The sequence below is a fragment of the Salvelinus sp. IW2-2015 genome, linkage group LG6.1, assembly GCF_002910315.2.
Source record: "Salvelinus sp. IW2-2015 linkage group LG6.1, ASM291031v2, whole genome shotgun sequence".
Classification (NCBI taxonomy): Eukaryota; Metazoa; Chordata; class Actinopteri; order Salmoniformes; family Salmonidae; genus Salvelinus; species Salvelinus sp. IW2-2015.
The window spans coordinates 26355818-26374427 of NC_036845.1; the positions used below are offsets into that span (position 1 = coordinate 26355818).

Below are 18610 nucleotides of genomic sequence, written 5' to 3' on the forward strand. Positions count from 1 at the left end.
ATCTCAGCTCAGCAAACACAGCCTGTTTCCCGTCTTTCTTGTGCATACTGTTGGATCGAGAACTCCCGGTGTGAAGATGGATTCATGTGACTGGCACGGGTGCAAGGAGAGAGGGAAGGAAGGAGGAATGGAGGGATCTCCCCGTCTGGGTTTGGGAAGGCCGGCCCATGCCAAGACTAGCGGCCTCAGGATCCCATGGGAATCCAGGCAGAAAATAGCAGAGATTAAATAATCCTGGTTTACAGCTTCCTCAAGTCTTAGACGGGGAGAGACCAGAACACCTGTTTTCCACACCGCTGTCAGCCTCACTCTCGACACGTCGTTAAACCACCATGTCTATCAGACCAGTCCAGTCTGACTGCTAGCCTCTACCAGGGCCATATGTCCAGCCTATCACATGAAGGAAGGGTTAATCAATCTGGCCTGTAGTAATGGCCAAACCTGGAAGCAAATCAGATGCATATGCATCAACAGGGTCATCAACGGGGTCTTGGTGGTCACTGGTGGCTGCAATCAAGCTTCCATTCCAGGTCTCTCACTGGAAGAGCACCCAGTCGACTAGATGGCCTGGAACATAAAGGGTTAATTTGGGTAGCCGCTACAGGAAGTGACAAAGCCTCCTGGGTTGCTGTGAGGCCCAACAGAGATGAGCAGCATGCGCCCCCAACTGACCACAAAGTCCCACTAAGCCCAAATGGGCCTCAACTGGAGAAAATCACCCCAGCAATTATCAATACTTAGACTATTCTCTAAACAGAAATAATGGATTGTGGTTAATGGTGTATATTTCTCTATGGGGGGTCAGAGGAGCCAGATAAAGAGAAAACTCATTAGTGGTTCTGGGGTCAGTGCTGATTAGCTGGGCCCGTAGCACAGCCACGTCTCTCTACCACGCACCTTTAAAGACACATGGACCATGCACTGTAGGGATCAGTTCCCCTGCTAGAGGAGGTCCTGTCTACACACACACACACACACACACAGTGCAGCCATGACAGTGCCCAAACACCTTTCATAAAACAGTATGACCACACGAGCCGCTCATGCCTGTGAACTCATGTTTAGCAGGCTTAATCGCGCATCAAAGGGAAACTAATCAACTTCACATGTTCCGCGATGTGACTCTGAGCTGATGCAACCCTCCCAAAAATTTGAGAAATGATAAATATGCCAAAGCCCATTGAGAAAAGAGGTTGTGAGGAGAACTGTATGCCCCCCCCCGTCCCCCCCGTCCCCCAGCGCAGCACATGTTAAATTCATCTCTGGCGAACACCTCTGGGATTACAGCCAAAGACAAACACACAGACAGACTTACCCTCTGATTTGCATCACGTTATAAATATTTAGGCCGGGATGTGGAGCGACGTGCGTGATGGCTGGGTCAGGGGACACCCTGTCAGCGGGAGGGAGGGGGGGGGGGGCAGGCGGGCGAAGGGGGGATGAGCGGAGCTACATGCTCTCCTCACCCAACAGCTACTCAACACCAGGCAGCACCCAATAAAAGCCAGACACAGGGCATCCCCTGGGGGAGGCACATCCCTCAAAGGAAGAGAATGCAGGACAGAGAGAGGGAAGACGGAGAGGAGGAGAGGAGGGAGGTAAACGTTATGCGGTTAGCTGACTGACCAACTTTTGGTACAGGTTCATCTCATCATATGGATCTCTCTCTCTCTCGCTTCTCCTATCTCTCTCTCTCTGTCTCTCCTTCTCTCTCGCGCGCGCGCTTCTCCTATCTCTCTCTGTCTCTCTCTCTCTCTCGCTTCTCCTATCTCTCTCTCTCGCTTCTCCTTCTCTCTCTCTCGCACTTCTCCTATCTCTCTCTGTCTCTCTCTCTTTCTCGCTTCTATCTCTCTCTGTCTCTCCTTCTCTCTCTCTCTCTCTCTTTCTCACCTCTATCTCTCTCTCATCACTTTCTGTCCCTTTCTCTCCTTCATTGTAGGATCTCAGTGTGAGATGGAGGGATACAGACGTTAGTCTGGGGTAGTCTCAGTCTACCCGTCTACTTTGTGTGTCAGGCACTGTCATGTCACGGTCCGTTTGCTCCCACCCCCGTGTCTCTTCCAATTACCCCTCCCAAACACACAGGCTATGTCCCAAAGGGCTCGCTATTTAGTGAACTACTTTTGACCAGGACCCTTAGGGAGAGCTCATAGGTCTCGTGTCAAAAGTAGTGCACTATATAGGGAATATGGTGCCATTTGGGATGAAGCCAGAGCCAGGCAGCCCTCTGCACTGCGGTCACTAGCTGTCTCACAGCGAGAAAGTTCCCCACCACGGCTAAGAGGGGTATTAAATACAGCTTGAAGACCTATTTTCTTAGGGTTTGTAAGGTTACCAGTGCTGTCACAGGCACGTTCGGAGACAGCGATTGTGCGTCCCAAATATAACTGTATTCCCTTTAAAGTGCATTGCTTACTTTTTGACTAGGGCCCATAGGTAGTTCACTACAGGAAATAGAGTGGCATTTAGGACACAACCAGAGACTCACTTTCCACTTCACTTTGCTCTTTGGCATTGTGATTAATAGAAGTAAATAAAGACATCCACAATAATACAGATGGATGATGGAAAAACAGAATAATTGTGGTCCCCACGGTGCCATGTGAAGTAGGAGGACAGGACACTAAGCCGAGCACAGAGCGGAGACAGAGGATGACCTCCTCAGAGGGTTGTTGTTGCTGCAGATGCCCCCCCACCATGTTCCTGGAGCCAGTGGCAACCTAGCAGGATGTTTTTCTCATTAGCTCCATGCAGCTATCCAACATGAGGCTCTGTCTCTCTGTGAGTAAGACATGTTACTGAAGTGGACGTGGCGCTGGCCTGAGGCATCACATGGGGATGTGTTGTTGTATTTTCAACTCTCTTCCCTTCCTCTCTCTCTCTCTGAATCATGTTCAAGGTGTTCCTCTTAAACAAATATAATATCTTTGTTATACTGAGCCTGGGAAGAACAAAACAGAACAGGTATGGTCATTTCATTCAGTAGAATGACCTCATCCTTCGGCTTCACAGCGAACCGAACCACATGAAAAGCCTGGCAGTTAGGATTAGCCACTTGACGCTCGGACCGGTTTATTTTCCTTCCCTTTCACAGTGTTCCTTGTCCGTGTTGTTTGTATATTACTCTAAGCTTCTGGTGATAACGATTCCCACCGCTAATATCTAGCAGTGTTTTTCCTCTGCCTGTTTTCTTTCCTGGAAATAATGTGAAGTGGGCTGTTTTTTGTGACCTGTGTTATAATAAACGACCAATTGTTTGTGGGACCGACTGGCGGCTTTATGTTGTAGCGTGTGGTGTGTGTCTGTCTTAGTTTCTGTCAGTCTGTCTGCCTGTCTGTGTTAGTGTAAGTCTGTATGTCGTAGTGTCTGTCTGTCTTAGTGTCTGTCTTAGTGTCTGTCTTAGTGTCTGTCTTAGTGTCTGTCTTAGTGTCTTAGTGTCTTAGTGTCTTAGTGTCTTAGTGTCTTAGTGTCTTAGTGTCTTAGTGTCTTAGTGTCTGTCTGTCTGTCTGTCTGTCTGTCTGTCACCCCTAGTGGTTCGCACATCATTACAGCATGCTGCCGGCTCTGAGGGAGAGGAGAAGAAAAGAAGGAGAAAGGAGGAACTTACAGTGTGAAGCCCGCAGAACTTCACTCAGACCACTCGCTCACTCAGGGAAAAATCGGTGCACCAACCAAGTGCTCATTTACTTTTCCCATAGGCTCTAAATCCATCTGCAGTCTGCTCAGGGTCATCGGCTGAGGGAGAGATTGACAGCAGAGCCTAGACTAGATTGCTGATTTGACATACTTTACCAATAGAAAAGTAGAGGAAAAAAATATAAAATGGAAGGTAAGGGAACCATGATCCAACTGTGCTGGCTCCTATAAGGCTAAAGACTGAGGGAAGAGAACATAACATATTGCAGCAGCTTCCCCTACACACATATTTTAACTGCCACAGTTTCCAGGCTGTTTCTACAGAAAAGAAGAGCCATGCATATTCAGCGAGTAGACTATAAGCAGACAGCCAGATCCCTTTCGTGTATAATAATTCACCGCCCCGGTTAGCGAGTTCAACAAAAACAACAACTCACAACATGGAGGAGGCAGCATCTGCAATGAATGCACACGCACAGCACAGACTAGAACCGCTGGGGCTGACTGTTCAAAGACACTCTCACACGGCGATAAAAGAAACATACAACACAGTGGAACATAAATCAACTCATTCTCTCCGAGTAACTCTATGAATTCCAGCAGCATCCCATTGTCGCTTGCGGGACACAGTCACTATGGCGGTGGATACACATTGCTTTAGATAATAAAAGGCAGCTGTAATTAGCTAACTGACAATTGTCCCCTGGTAATAAAACCAAGGGCTCTGTGGAGCGGTGTGAGTGAGCTGAGCTGAGCCCACTGAGGCTTGAAGCCTTGCTGCTTTCTCGTTAAAGTGACCATAGCACCCGGCTCTGCATGCCATCTCCATCCAATAAACCAAGTCCTCTTTAATGACAGTGCCACCGCCACCGCTCGTCCCCTTCTGAGGTGACCTGGACTGTGTCCCAAATGGCACCAATAGGGCCCTGGTCAAAAGTAGTGCACAGGATAGGGATTAGGGTGCCATTTGAGACACACACTGTTTACCATGGTCACCGACTCACTGGCCCATCATCATCACCTCTTTGCTGCGGTGACTGGTGACAACTGCGCAACTCTTGCCACCCAACCAACCAGCGTAAAACCAACCTAAACGGGGATGATGTTTCGAGGCGAGAGTGATTCCCAGTCCGACCACAGGAGGCCTGTCACAGGAGGCCTGTGGCGTAGGAAGGATGGCTAAAACGTAACGAGCGGCTGACACTTCTGCCCAGTAAACATTTCTGTCTGGGTGAGCGTTGATGCGTGTACCAAGATGCTGACAAAACCGACAGGCCTGTTTGTCCGACGCAAATTCGGATGTTCCGGTAAACATTGCACCCCGCGGCAAATGTGCTGGTTGTCAGAATTCTTTATCAACCTTGTGTGAAGGGCAAGCGGAGTGGAACAGAGAGGAGACAGAGTCCAGTAGAAGCAGAGAGGCAGGCAGGATGTTGGCGGAGATTCTATATTTCTTTGTTTGTTTTCTCTCCCCTGTGCCTGGATGCACATTGCATAAGCAAAAAGCACATTCCAGCTCAGCTCTGTGCTTAGTTCACACTTGCAAAAACAAACCCACCCCCTGCCAATGGTTCCCATAACGTCGCAGTTGACGAGGGAGGTCTTGCAGCACGTAGCTTAARCCTTGGAAGAATTCTCAGCCTAAACAAAGTTAAAGCCCTCGTATATGACTTTCAGATTTTTACATACACAATCCCCCATAATGCCTTTCAAAGTGTACAGGGGTACCAAGCGAGGAACTGAAGGTTGTTTTAATGTCTCATGTAACATATGCCCCGCCCGATCCTACTTCCTCAACAGCTTGAGTAAATATGAGTATAAAATTATAACTTMTTTTTAATTGGCTTAAATGCACACTGTATTTAGTGGAAAAATGTTTCAATCCGGTGTCACTATTCATGTGCCTGTCTCTCTCTCTCTCTAGTGGATGATCAGTGTGACTCTGATATAGCCTCTGGACTGCGGCTAAAGACTATAGACAGTACAGAAACAGTTGGACAACATCACAGTTGACTTTAGCTACTGAGGTGCACCTGCCATAGGTAGAGATAAGATATATGAGCTGAGGAATTGAGTGAGATTGACACAGAGAGAGTGAGAAAAAGAGAGCGTGCGAGAGAGAGAAAAAGAGAGAGAGAGAGAAAGGGAGTGGAAGTGGGTATTACATTCGTTCTGCCCTTTCGAAACATGTGCAGCCCATTTAAATCCAATTATTATCTCTGCTGGTCGTCATGGGAACCACCTGTGATAAACACCCCGGTGAATAATGGCCCCAAACTATTTCCCAAATTACAGGCACCCTCAATCAACATAGGGCATTAGGCCTCTTTCCCTCTATTCCTGGGTCCGCGAGAGAGACAGAAAGACAGACAGAAAGATACTGTATCTGATGGGGGTGTGTGTGTGTGTGGGGGGGGGGAGGGGGGGGCAGGCTGTTTGACAGAGAGACTGGCCAAGAAGGCAGTCTTCATAACCTCTCACTGGAGAGCCACTGACAGCCTGGTGATCCCCGCAAAAAAAAATCTGGAGAGTGTGACAGCAGCATCGACGAATCAAATCCATGAATTTGACCTTGATGATAGTATATGGTTGAATCAGCTCTTCTGACTGTATATTTTGGTGGCGGTGCTATTTTTACTGTAAGAAAAACAGCCAGTGTCTGAGTGGAAGTGTGAGTAGTTTCGGTGGCGGTGCGGCCCCTCTCCTCCCCTATGGAAGCTAATCCCTTAATGGAGCCTAAGCACCCGACATTACAGCCCCTTCTCTGCACTTACACATTATGGACGTCTTATACAACCTTTATGCCCATAGTCAAACAGTCAGTCACCCCTGCAACCCACTGTAGGCCTACCAGTATTTAACCCTTTCCCCTACCATGTGCTTAGGGTTATGTTCGTTATTGTAAAAAAAAAATATATATATTATTATTATTATTAACTACAGTACCTATAAGTTACAATGCATATTACCTACTGTACGTATAATGTAAAATGTGTATTATCTCCAGTACCTATAAGTTAAAATGTGTATTACCTATAGTACCTAKAAGTACAAATCTGCAATGCTACTGAGACATTGAGAGTAAGTAGTTCAGTGGGTCCAGTGAAATGGGTCAGTAGAGGTAAGGACTGAGTGCAGGACAGGAGGGAGAGAAGAAAGACAGGGGCAACCCCTGAACACGGACATGGGTAGATTACACAGAGCCAGCCAGCCAGTCGACAGAGCAAGCCCTCCTCACGGCCTGCAGCCCTCCTCACGGCCAGGAAAAACCATCCAGTAAAACCCATCCTCTCTGACCCACACACTGTAAAACACGACTCCCATTCCATACACTCTCTCCTTTCGTCTCCGAGTCCCACGGATGAGAAACCACCCCTGCAAATGGCCTGTTTCCACCCAGACTGGAAAACCACTAGCTATTAGATCAGAGATATCCTTCATGCTACTACATAGCTGTTGTGTGTGTGTGTGTGTGCGTGCGTTCGTGCGTGTGCAAACATGAGTGCGTGCGTGTATTGAGAGAGAGAGAGAGAGAGAGAGAGAGAGAAGGAAAGTAAGAGAGAGTATGTATGCCTGTCTTTGTGTATGTATGTCTGTGTAATTGTGTACCAAAGACATCTGTGTCTGCAATTACGAGAGCGAAAAAGATTGTGAGGTTCATTTGTAGCAATCAGACTTTGCTAAAACAAAATAAATCACTAGTCTAGGCTTTAGGAGCTGCTAGTGACCCAAGAGACCTCACAATCCCCCTTCTCCCCTACCTCTCCCCCTCTCTCTGCCTATGCCTATAGACGGAGTGTATGCCTCTCAGAATGGCTGTGTGTGTGACATAGGCCAGCTCCAGGATTGCAGTAAAGTTTCCAGCAGCAGCACACATGGGGGCCGGCACGCTCCTTGTCTGCAGAACTAACAGAGTCCCCAGAAGCAGAAACAGCAGTATACAGCAGTGGGTGGCTGTGCAGGCCCCACACCATGCAGGGAGATTTATATGTGCCTCAGTCCCATCCGATCCCTACTGTAAATAATGCAGCAAAATTGCTCTCCTGATCCACTGTCTGTCATCTYAACAGTATACTGTACATATACTGTGGTGTCTCAATATATCTCAATATATTTCCTGAAATATATATACTCAACATATGAATGACTATATATACACCATATATACAAAAGTATGTGGACACCCCTTCAAATGAGTGGTTTCGGCTATTTCCGCCACACCGGTTGCTGACAGGTGTATAAAATTAAGCAAACAGCCATGCAATCTCCATAGACAAACATTGTCAGTAGAATGGCTTTACTGAAGAGCTCAGTGACTTTCAACGTTGCACCGTCATAGGATGCAACCTTTCCAACAAGTCAGTTCATCAAATTTCTGCCCCGCTAGAGCTGCCCTGGTGCTGTTATTCTGCCCTGCTAGAGCTGCCCTGGTGCTGTTATTCTGCCCTGCTAGAGCTGCCCTGGTGTCTGTTATTGTGAAGTGGAAGACGTCTAGGAGCAACAACGGCTCCGCCGCGAAGTGGTAGACCACACAAGCTCACAGAACGGGACCGCCGAGTGCTGAAGCACATAGTGCGTAAAATCGTCTGTCCTTGGTTGCAACACTCAATACCAAGTTCCAAATTGCTTCTGGAAGCAACAATAGCACAATACCTGTTAGTCGGCAGCTTCATGAAATGGGTTTTCACGGCCGAGCAGCTGCACACAATCCTAAGATCACCATGCACAATGCCAAGTGTCGGCTGGATTGGTGTAAAGCTCGCTACCATTGGACTCTGGAGCAGTGGAAACGCATTCTCTGGAGTGATGAATCATGCCTCACCATCTGGCAGTCCGACAGATGAACCTGGGTTTGGGCGGATGTCAGGAGAACATTACCTGCCCGAATGCATAGKGCCAACTGTAAAGTTTGGTGGAGGAGGAGGAAATATGGTCTGGGGCTGTTTTTCATGGTTCRGGCTGGCCCCCTTAGTTCCATTGAAGTGAAGTCTTAACACTACAGMATACAATGACATTCTAGACAATTCTTCCAACTTTGTGGCAACAGTYTGGCAAAGGCCCTTTCCTGTTTGTTTCAGCATGACAATGCTCCCGTGCACAAAGTGATGTCCATACACAAATGGTTTGTCGAGRTCGGTGTGGAAGAACTTGACTGGCCTGCACAGAACCCTGACCTCAACCCCATCGAACACCTTTGGGATGAATTAGAAAGCAGACTGTGAGCCAGGCCTAATCGACCAACATCAGTGCCCAACCTCACTAATGCTCTTGTGGCTGAATGGAAGCAAGTCCCCGCAGCAATGTTCCAACATCAAGTGGAAAGCCTTCCCAGAAGAGTGGAGGCTGTTRTAGCAACAAAGGGAAGGACCAACTCCATATTAATGCCCATGATTTTGGAATGAGATGTTCGACGAGCAGGTGTCCACATACCTTTGGCCATGTAGTGTATATCTTAATCTTTTCAATCTGTCTTGAATATCTTATGAGGAAACGTAACAATTGTGTGCTTAAAAAACCCAGAACCGAGCAGCCAGGTTTAAAAGCCCCTCAAGAAAAATAAAGCTACAACTCAAAACAGGGTTGATTATTTCTCCTCTGCTCGGTAAGAAAAGCAGTCAACAAAAGGTCCTTTCTATTCTGCTCGTGACACGGAGGATATCTCAGTTCTTCCCGGTCCAAGTTTCCAAAGACACAGCTGTTTTTAATCACGCCTCACATGTAAACCTTAATTGTGATTTAACAAACATTGTGTGAGTGCTGTCGGCTGCTAAGAAAGCTCATACATAGCCTGTAGCTTACAAAATTCAAATAAGTCAGGGGAAGGTATTCACAGTAACAAAATATGCCGTTTAAAAGCTACCTCCTATTGCATGTTTCCTTACCTTTATTTGGACACTCAATTGCTACCACATGTTTCTTTGCTATTTTAGTACACACCACATACATATACATTATTTGCTCTATAAAATAGACAGCCAACTCCCGACAACATTTCATAGCCTCTCGCCCTCTAGCTGGTAACTTTAGAGTGGTAAGCTGTTGCTGCCGGTGACTTATTAAAGACACGTTGGCTGCCAAAACGCGTGCACACAAACACAATCCCGAATAAAGTTCCCCAGCAAACATTCCTTCCTCTGCTCCTCGCAGGGTCGATAAACGCTGAGGTGAGACAAAGCTGTTGGGATGCCAGATTTCACGTTGCCATTTATTCATTCCTTCTGTCAGCAGAAACAAAACAAAAAACGATCATGCAAGCAGCATCCCCCAGTGGGAATTGCTTTGGGTCTGTGTTCGACCTGCCTAGATTGAGCTTCGAATTTCCAGATACTTGACAAGGTTAAGTACCTACTGGCAATGACATATCGTCTCTGGCTGGAAACAGCAGGGGGGGCGGCAGAGAGCGAGAGTGAGAGACAGAGAGTGGTAATTGACAGATCTCCCATTGGAGCATAATTGGCTATATTAAGTTTCACTGTTTGATCTTGTCCCGTGGGACCGCCCACCAAGCCAACAGCTCCCACTCAGAACACTGCATACTAACCAAAAACACAAAAACAAAACGTCACTGCCACCCATGCCGACAGGACAGCGACCCCCTGCAACAGTCCAGCAAGACAACTGTGCAGAAGTGGAATGGAGAATAGAGCACCATGCTGTAGCTGAGCTAAACCAGACAAGGCATCTGCTGAAAATGCATGAATTCTTTCTTTGTTGTTAGCAGAAATACATTTTTGGGATGTATGCAACCTATTATCATTATGAGTTCTCGTTTAGATAAGCGACCCAGTAAAGGGTTAAAGTTAACTCGTGTAAATATATGTAGCGTCAGAAACAAAGAGTTTAGTGAGCTAATCTTAGATAACATTCATATATTAGCCATTTCTGAGGCTCACTTAGACAGCACCTTTGATGATACAGCAGTAAGAATACAAGGATATATCATCTATAGAAAAGACAGGAATGTCTACGCGGGAGGTGTTTTCTGTATATATTCAGAGCCATATTCCTGTAAAGCTCAGAGAGGCAAGTGAAGTAGAAGTGCTGTGGTTGCAGGTTCACCTGCCTCCTCTGAAGCCTCTTCTTTTTGGGGGGCTGCTATAGGCCACCAAGTGCAAACTGTCAGTACCTGGAGAATATGTGTGTGATGCACTGGTGTAACGCAGTTTCTCTGGACCCCCCCGCAAGGTCGGCGTTTCCCGACCCCCCTCCTAAAATAAAATACAAATCGAATGTGTCAGCCAGACAGCCACTCACAAAGTATAGACTGCCAATCGCTGTCCATGGTGCTGGAACTGCAACATGTCTATACAGCTGCATGCCTATCAAATCGATGATAGGCTTTCTGTGGTGCCAGGGCATGTACAGCAATGTTTTAACTAATTGATAAATGTTTATGGGTAGGCCTATTTGGTCGTCATTTTCTCATGTTAAGCCTGACGCTTCACAAAGCTATGCCCCAGGGGTGTCAAACTGACTCCATGGAAGGCCTAGTGTCTGCAGGTTTGGGGTTTTTTCCCTTTCAAATAAGACCTAGACAACCAGGTGAGGAGAGTTCTTTACTAATTAGTGACCTTAATTCATCGATCAAGTACAAGAGACGAGTGAAAACCTGCAGACACTCAGCCCTCGGCGGAATGAATTGGACACGTGCTATACACKGTGTCACAAAGCAGCCATTATTAGACTTGCTGGCTGGTGGCAATAATGTGATTACGTGTTCAGTAATTAAAGTTGGACATTCAAACATGGCAGATTGTAAAATAGATTTCTGATGCAACAACACACTAATCAGCCACCAATAGATTTAGTTGATTATGCAACGGTACTATATAGGCTACCTGAACCTGCATGACATAAGCCATCCTAGCGCTCTCTCCGAGCGTGGGCAGAGATTTGTTGTGCATAAAACCATTCTATTGATGCCAATCAATACAGCCAGTCCACCCTCAAAACACTAGCTTACCAGGGATTGTTTCATTWTGCAGTGTACTATCTATAGCTATATACCAGATTTAGCTGCTATTTATAAACTCTTTATAAAAATGACACATCAAATAGCCTTAACAACTAGGGGAAAAGTAGTCGGCTTGAGGATAAATTCAGCCACTATTTGTTGTTGAGCTCAGCGGGTTTTGTCTGGCTAATAGCCTACACAAATGGCCTGCAATATTCAAGGTCAATTAAATGAAATCCAACTTGAGAGACTCCCCTGGTCTCTTGGAGTCCTCCTTTTCTGGTGTGAAAATGTTTTCACCACGGCCTATAGGTCCAGGTTGCGGGCCCAACTGTTTTCTATATTGAGTATTGCCAACCCAGACAGTCTTTCCTGAGACATTGTGAATTATAGGTCCATTGCGCTGCACACAGTTTAAACGTAGTGTGGAATGATTTAAACTAAGTCAAGATATACCAGAGATAAGGGACTGTTCTGCTACCAAACAACTCAAAAGCCAGTTCACCAGCATGAAGGAAATCGCAAACCTCTTTCTTTGAGCCCTCAAAAACTGTTGTCCACTAAAGATGATAATCTGTTTGCGTCTGCCAATTTATTAGCTGTTCATTATATAGACGGCCTGTCCCCAGAGCTTCCTATACAGTTAATATCTTTCCGTAACGTGATATCCCCTCATACTTTCAATCAGTTGAATTGTTTCTTTTTCAAGGCCTGGGGCACTTTTAGCTTCCTAGTACATATGGAAATAAAAATTTGTATTAATGACTTTTTTTAAATACATTTTCAAAAATGTCTTTGTCATTATGGGCTATTGTGTGTAGATTGATTAGGGGGGGGAAAACAATGTAATATTCTTTTAGAATAAGGCTGGAAAAAGTCAAGGGGTCTGAATACTTTCTGAAGGCACTGTCTATATGAAAAGTGTGTAAATAGTATTTTTGTTGTCTCTTTCCAATATACGAGTCATTTTTTTATTATTACATTCAATTCAAAGTAAAAAAAAATATCTTATGTTGTTCTTGTCTACAACTGTTCTATACTTTGTCATGCATTTGTATGTTCTATGTGGACCCCGGGAAGAGTAGCTGCTGCATGTGTAGTAGCTAATGGGGATCCTAATAAATTAAACTTAAAAAAAAAAAACTTTAAAAAAAGTTCTGTATCTACCAACAAGCTGTGCCCCGTCCGGTTCTCATTGGCTCAGAAGCAGAGCTCTAATGTCTTTGTAGCTTGTATTTATCTAAATATGTCTTTGGAGTAAATCACAAAGCTGTCTGGCCTCCAGAAACTGGCTGAGTGCAGTCCTATTTTGGAAAACATTTGGCTTGCATTCTGGGAGAGCTTCATTTCTCTGAAAACAATCAGAGGGCCCAATGGCTGAGCTGCGTGCCAGGGCTCCATGGTTTATGCATTCGGGACGTATTGAATTATTAGGCAGATATCGCAGGCAGGAGGAGCATTGTGGTCAGGCAGTACACAGCCACACAGCCTGTTTGCCAGCTTAAGAGCTTTAAAGAGAAACACTGATACGGGGTGCTACAGGAGCCTACACGCATGTCTGTTCTGCAGGCCTTGGTTTAAAGCACCGTGCTTTAACACGGAGAAGAAGACTAGGAAAAAGCTCAATCTGCTGCGTCTGTGTGTTCGCTAAATCAGTCCTCGTCCAACAGGCGTGAGAAACAAAATGTGTGGGAGAGTTATTTGTTTCCAGCAAATATGGAGTCCCGTGAAAACCAAACAAAGCCGGAACTGGAGCCAAAGTGATGGGAAAACAACACAACGATTTCTGACACGATAACAAACTGTGGGCAAACGATAGCAGTGTTTGGAAGGGGCTGGGGGGAGGTGGTTGGGAGCACGGAGTGGGGATGTAGCTGGCCCATGCCCAGCCTCTAGCACCGAGCAGGCATCCAACTACTTCTTCTTCTGGCAGAATCAATCACAATGCGTTTCTGAGGAGTAGTGAGACTTACATTACCACCACTACACTGCTGGCCATAGCATTCAGACAGGCTAACTGCTCTACTCACTAATGGATAATTGCTCACCAAGATGAAAGAGAGGACTCTCAATTGACTAGAGGGGTGGGGGATAAGAAAACATTGTGCATTACGCCCCCCATGCGCACCAATCACATGCAACCTGAGCAGGCCTTTGGCAGGGAGTGGTTGAGTCCCATGGGTATTGCTGAATGAAATATCCTGCGTTCAAACACCACAACATGGGGGCCTGACGACCGACCAGCCAGTCAGGAGGAAGTGGAGTTAAAATGGGGGGCCTAATCCCAGTCACCATTAATAAACAGGAGCAGGCATCTTCATGGCCTCCCTCTAATTCTTCATTTGCTTTCCATTAGCCATCAGGTTGAAGACATCTAGAGGGGCAGTCAGTGAATAGGAGGAGGAGGAGGATAGAGATATAGAGCAGAGAGAGAAATAGAAAGAGAGGGACAGAAATCCCCTGCTAGATAGAGAGCTATCTTTGCAGAGAGAGAGAGAGAGAGAGAGAGAGAGAGAGAGAGAGAGAGAGAGAGAGAGAGAGAGAGAGAGAGAGAGAGAGAGAGAGAGAGAGGCCCCTGCTTCCTTGGCCCACACAGACAGTGCTCTGCAGAGCGGAGCTGCAGTCTCAGCCCTGTAACTCTAACCGCATTCCTTCCAAGCAGAGTGGGCCTGCACAGGGAACGCTGACCACAAACGCCCCAGCCAGCAGCCCAGTGGCTCCATCATGATCATCCATGATCCATGATCCATCCCACCGACCCAGGCCAGGCCTAGGCTAGCCTCCCTCCCTCCCCCAACCCTAACCTCAACCAATCCACCAACTCTGGGGCACCAGGCTCCAGCCCCAGCCCTCCTACCCCACCACCACCACCACCACCACAACCCTCACTGTCCCTGGCCCCATCAGCCAATACCTGAGCCTGCCTGTGGATGTAGCTGTGAGGAAGTCTGCTCGGTCACCCCTGTCTCCAGCTCATCTATTATGCATTTGTTTGCATGATGGCACATTCACATCAAAGTCCCCCGGACTGTCGGGACAGACCATCTTTCTTTTCTTTCAACTTGCTCTCCCTCGGTCTTGACTCTTGCAGCTAAGTTAATGGATGCAGCCATTACCTTTCTCTGACCTGACCCAAAGCAGCAGAATGTTTCCTGGAACGCTGGCTCGTGCGAAGGAAGAGGGCAAGGGCAGGACACATCAAATAAACCTGTTGGACTGTGACGCGCTGCGTATGCTTTCTACAGCTGCCTCAGCCTGGCCGGCCCGAGCGGGGTTTTCAATACCAGGGTTAGGGGTTAGGCAATTCATATCACACTAACATTACAGATAATAACCAAGTATGACAGGGAGAGGTTATGAACCCCTCGTAAACCACCTCTCTCTCCGACCAGATTAGGAGAGCCTTCATTACAGGATAGTTTAGACATAGCAAAACGTCACCGGGTAAAGAACTCAAAAGAACTTTGGGGGAAACTTCAGACACTATAATTTAAATTTGCTGATGGTAAAAGGATAAGAACAGAGAGATTTACAGTATTCGCTTTGGACTTTGTCCATTCTTTCCACTCCTTAGAAACTGTCTGGGATTGTAAAGAATGCCTTATTAACCTCTGATAAATAAATAAAATAAAAAATTCATTGCCAATAATGCTCTTATGGTGGAGCAGCATAGGGAGGAGAGGAAATTAAACTGTCATTCTCAACAAGTGTTTCGGAGACAGCATCGATAGCCCAGAGGAGAAACACAAACTGCTGTTGAATTGGCAGCAGTGAGTCTCATTTCTTTAAACAGAGCCATGACTGCTGTCGTCAAACGCGGATCAAGTCATCACCGCTACATGAAGCCGCACGGTGTGAACAAATAGGCCGTGAATTCATCTCCGGCGTAACCTCCAAAACAATGAAGGGAACAAGGACATTTTGAAAGAGATGAACGTATTATTTGGCAGTTCCAATCTCTCTGTTTTCCTAATGGAAACATTTCACAGTAGAACAAAAAAACAAAATAAAAACACACTAAACCCAAGTTAATAGAGCCCCAACACTGCTCCTGTGTCACATATTCCTCCACTTGTTGAGAGAGACCCAAAGTAAACACTAGTAAAGTTCAGGCCCGCTTGTCGATTCCACCCAGGGCGAACCTGAGTACGTGTGTTTCTCTGAGGACCGGCTCTAGTCCTCCCTGACAGCAAAGCTAACGTCTGCGGTGTGACCAGGCCATGCATTCAAAGGGCTCGGCGAAATGGATATTCGGGAATAAAAATTCTGCAGTTACCCCCTCCGGTCCCAGGAAAACATTCCCCCTAGCACACCTTCACCTCATGGACAGGAGTACAGAGCCGGACTGTGTCACCTGACACCTAGCAGGGATCCGCAACCCAAATACAAGCCCAACATCTGGGGGGTTAAAGAATAATAACACGGTGACTGTCCCTGCACTGACCGCAAACCTCCTCTCCTCTTCAAAATGTATGGGAAGCAAAACATTTGAGCGGAAACCCCCATCCAAGACAATGATTGAAATTAAAACAGTGGGGAAGTTGACTTTGTTTCCCAGCGATCAGATATCAAAAGAGAAGTAGCGTTGTGACTTACAGGCGGCCAAGCTTGGGTGTGGACTGGAACAGCAGCTCTGGGAGAACCTGCAGCTTGTTCCGGTTCAGACGCCTGGAGGGAGAGAGAGAGAGGGAGAGAGAGGGGGAGAGGAGAGAGAGAGCGCAAGGGAAGGGCGAAAGCATCAGTCTGGTCAAATAAGCGCTGTTTGATGAGGCATTCAGACATTTAACTATGTCAAATGAATAGAGTACAGTTTGGGCTGTGTTTGTGTGAAGTGTAGTGTGAGAGAGACACAGAGAGACAGACTTAGGGAACATTTGAGGGCTGAAACATACAGCAACATCAAGCACCATTGTGTTGTGGTACAGCAGGGAACAGAGATTGATGAGAAGGCCGAGGAAATGTAAACGACACACAGACGCTCCAATCAATCAATCAGATTAGAACCTCCGAAGTGGGATGACCCTCTGTTCGCGGAACAGGAAGACTGGGATAAGCCAATGGCAGCGGGTATAGAGAAGAGTACGCACAAGGGGGTATAGAGTACAGTGGAACAGAGATTGATGAGAAGGCCGAGGAAATGTAAACGACACACAGACGCTCCAATCAATCAATCAGATTAGAACCTCCGAAGTGGGATGACCCTCTGTTCGCGGAACAGGAAGACTGGGATAAGCCAATGGCAGCGCCCCGGGTCAAGAGTTCACAGATGGGCTAAAGCTTATGCAAAAGTTGCCTAAGCGGGTGACTTCCTATGAAGATGGGCATAGGTTATCACGCTCTGAAGTCATCTGAAGCCTTTAAAGGCCATTATCACTGTGATGAGCCTCCACAGGCTAACATAGGAGGGGGGGGGGGGGGGGGGGGGGGGGGGGTTCGGGACGCTAGACCTTATCATGGCACCAAAGCCTTTCTCTGAGACAGGGGGTCACAGGGCACAGCTGAGGTATGTGGAGGAAGACGGGGGAGGTTCTCAGGATGTCATGAAAGGAGCCCTCAGAGCCTGATCACACTCCCTCTGTCTGCCTCTGTCCTCATCCATCCCTGGCCTGCACAGCCGGATGGAGAGACTAAAGGCTTACCTAACACCTAGCCAGCTCGCACATCTACTTTCCACGCTGTTACGCCACAAATCATAATAGCTCAAAGCAAGGCCTCAATCACTGACCTGACCTCAATGAGGAACACAACATTAGGGAGCGGATCAACTGTCACATACGTTGTCTAGCCTGGAATACTCCTATAAAACACATTTGATGTACCACTTGACAGTACTGACTTTTGATCTAATCAAAGTCAATCAGATCTGTTTTGATACTTTCTCCACTGAGTCCTTAGCTCCATTTCAGCAAAGGTCAACTCCCTCGCCCCATTAGTTTACTCTACTGACATCCATTTCCCTCAGAGAGAGACAACATGACTGGAGATATGTTCCCATGGCCCTGTCTACGATCTCCGTCAGTGTGCTCCCTGTCACGTTACACCGCGGCACTAACGCCCGCCTGTCCCAGAGCCAGGGTCATAAAGCGAGAGGTCTATGTGTGCACAGCGCCCCCGTGCCATACAAACAGCACCCTGACCGTCCAAGTCACACATGGGCTCCAGTCAACAGGGCACGAGTGTCAGTGAGTAGTCTGCGGACATAGGACCCTTCACTCAGACCCTGGTTCCTTCCCAGCCGTASCCAGGCCCAACCAGGGTCAGAAGGGGATGACGGGGGCAGGAATGCCGGAATACCAGAGTGGTGTGAAAAGCGGATGGGCCGGCAGAATAACATCCAGGCAGAGTGAGTTCCTGGCAGGATAGGAAGAGGCTGTGACAGAAAGGGGACTTGGCTGGGAGATCTGGGAGATGGTCTGCCCAGCTCCTGACGCACATTCGACAGGCGGACTTGGACCGTCGTCATGGCTGGCAAGCCTGGCATGGATGGGTTTGRTTTAGTTACCAGTTTGTGGTGAGCCAGCTACTTCCATACCGAAACAAACCCGATGACACAGACAAGGTCAGTAAGCCAAATGTCTAGGCCATTCATGAACTTGGACATCAGAAGCAGTGCCCTCCGTGTTGTTTTGACCGTGTGGTCAGTTTCACATCAGAGTGTTAATGTTCACGCTCAGGAGTGATGTGGAGGTATGTTTCACCCGTGTCAAGGAGCAGGTGAGCGAGTCACCCGCCTTGACYTTTAAATGTAGGTCATCTATATCATCCTTACCTAAATATGCATTTTTGAGTGCTTCTGAGAGTGCATATATGGCACACACACACGYGCACGCACGCAACGCACACAGGCAAACAAACAAACACACTTATGCACACAGAAACAGTGTAAATACCCAAGCGTGGTATTAGGGGTGAAAAGTTTCGAGAGGGTGTCAGTCTGCTGCAGTGGCTGCTGGGTAGGGAAGTGGGGTCATCTAGGGATACTTACAGTCTCTCTAGCTGTTTGAGGTCCTGGAACGCCCC

The 18610-nt window shown here is 47.2% G+C and overlaps 1 protein-coding gene across 1 annotated transcript in view; it reads right to left on the reverse strand.

Moving 5' to 3' along the window:
* Positions 1–18610, reverse strand: part of LOC111964769 (slit homolog 3 protein-like) — a 207182-nt gene that overhangs the window by 163178 nt on the left and 25394 nt on the right. The window contains 1 exon segment of the mRNA XM_070444105.1: positions 16187–16258. Within this exon segment, the coding sequence (XP_070300206.1) occupies positions 16187–16258 (72 nt within the window).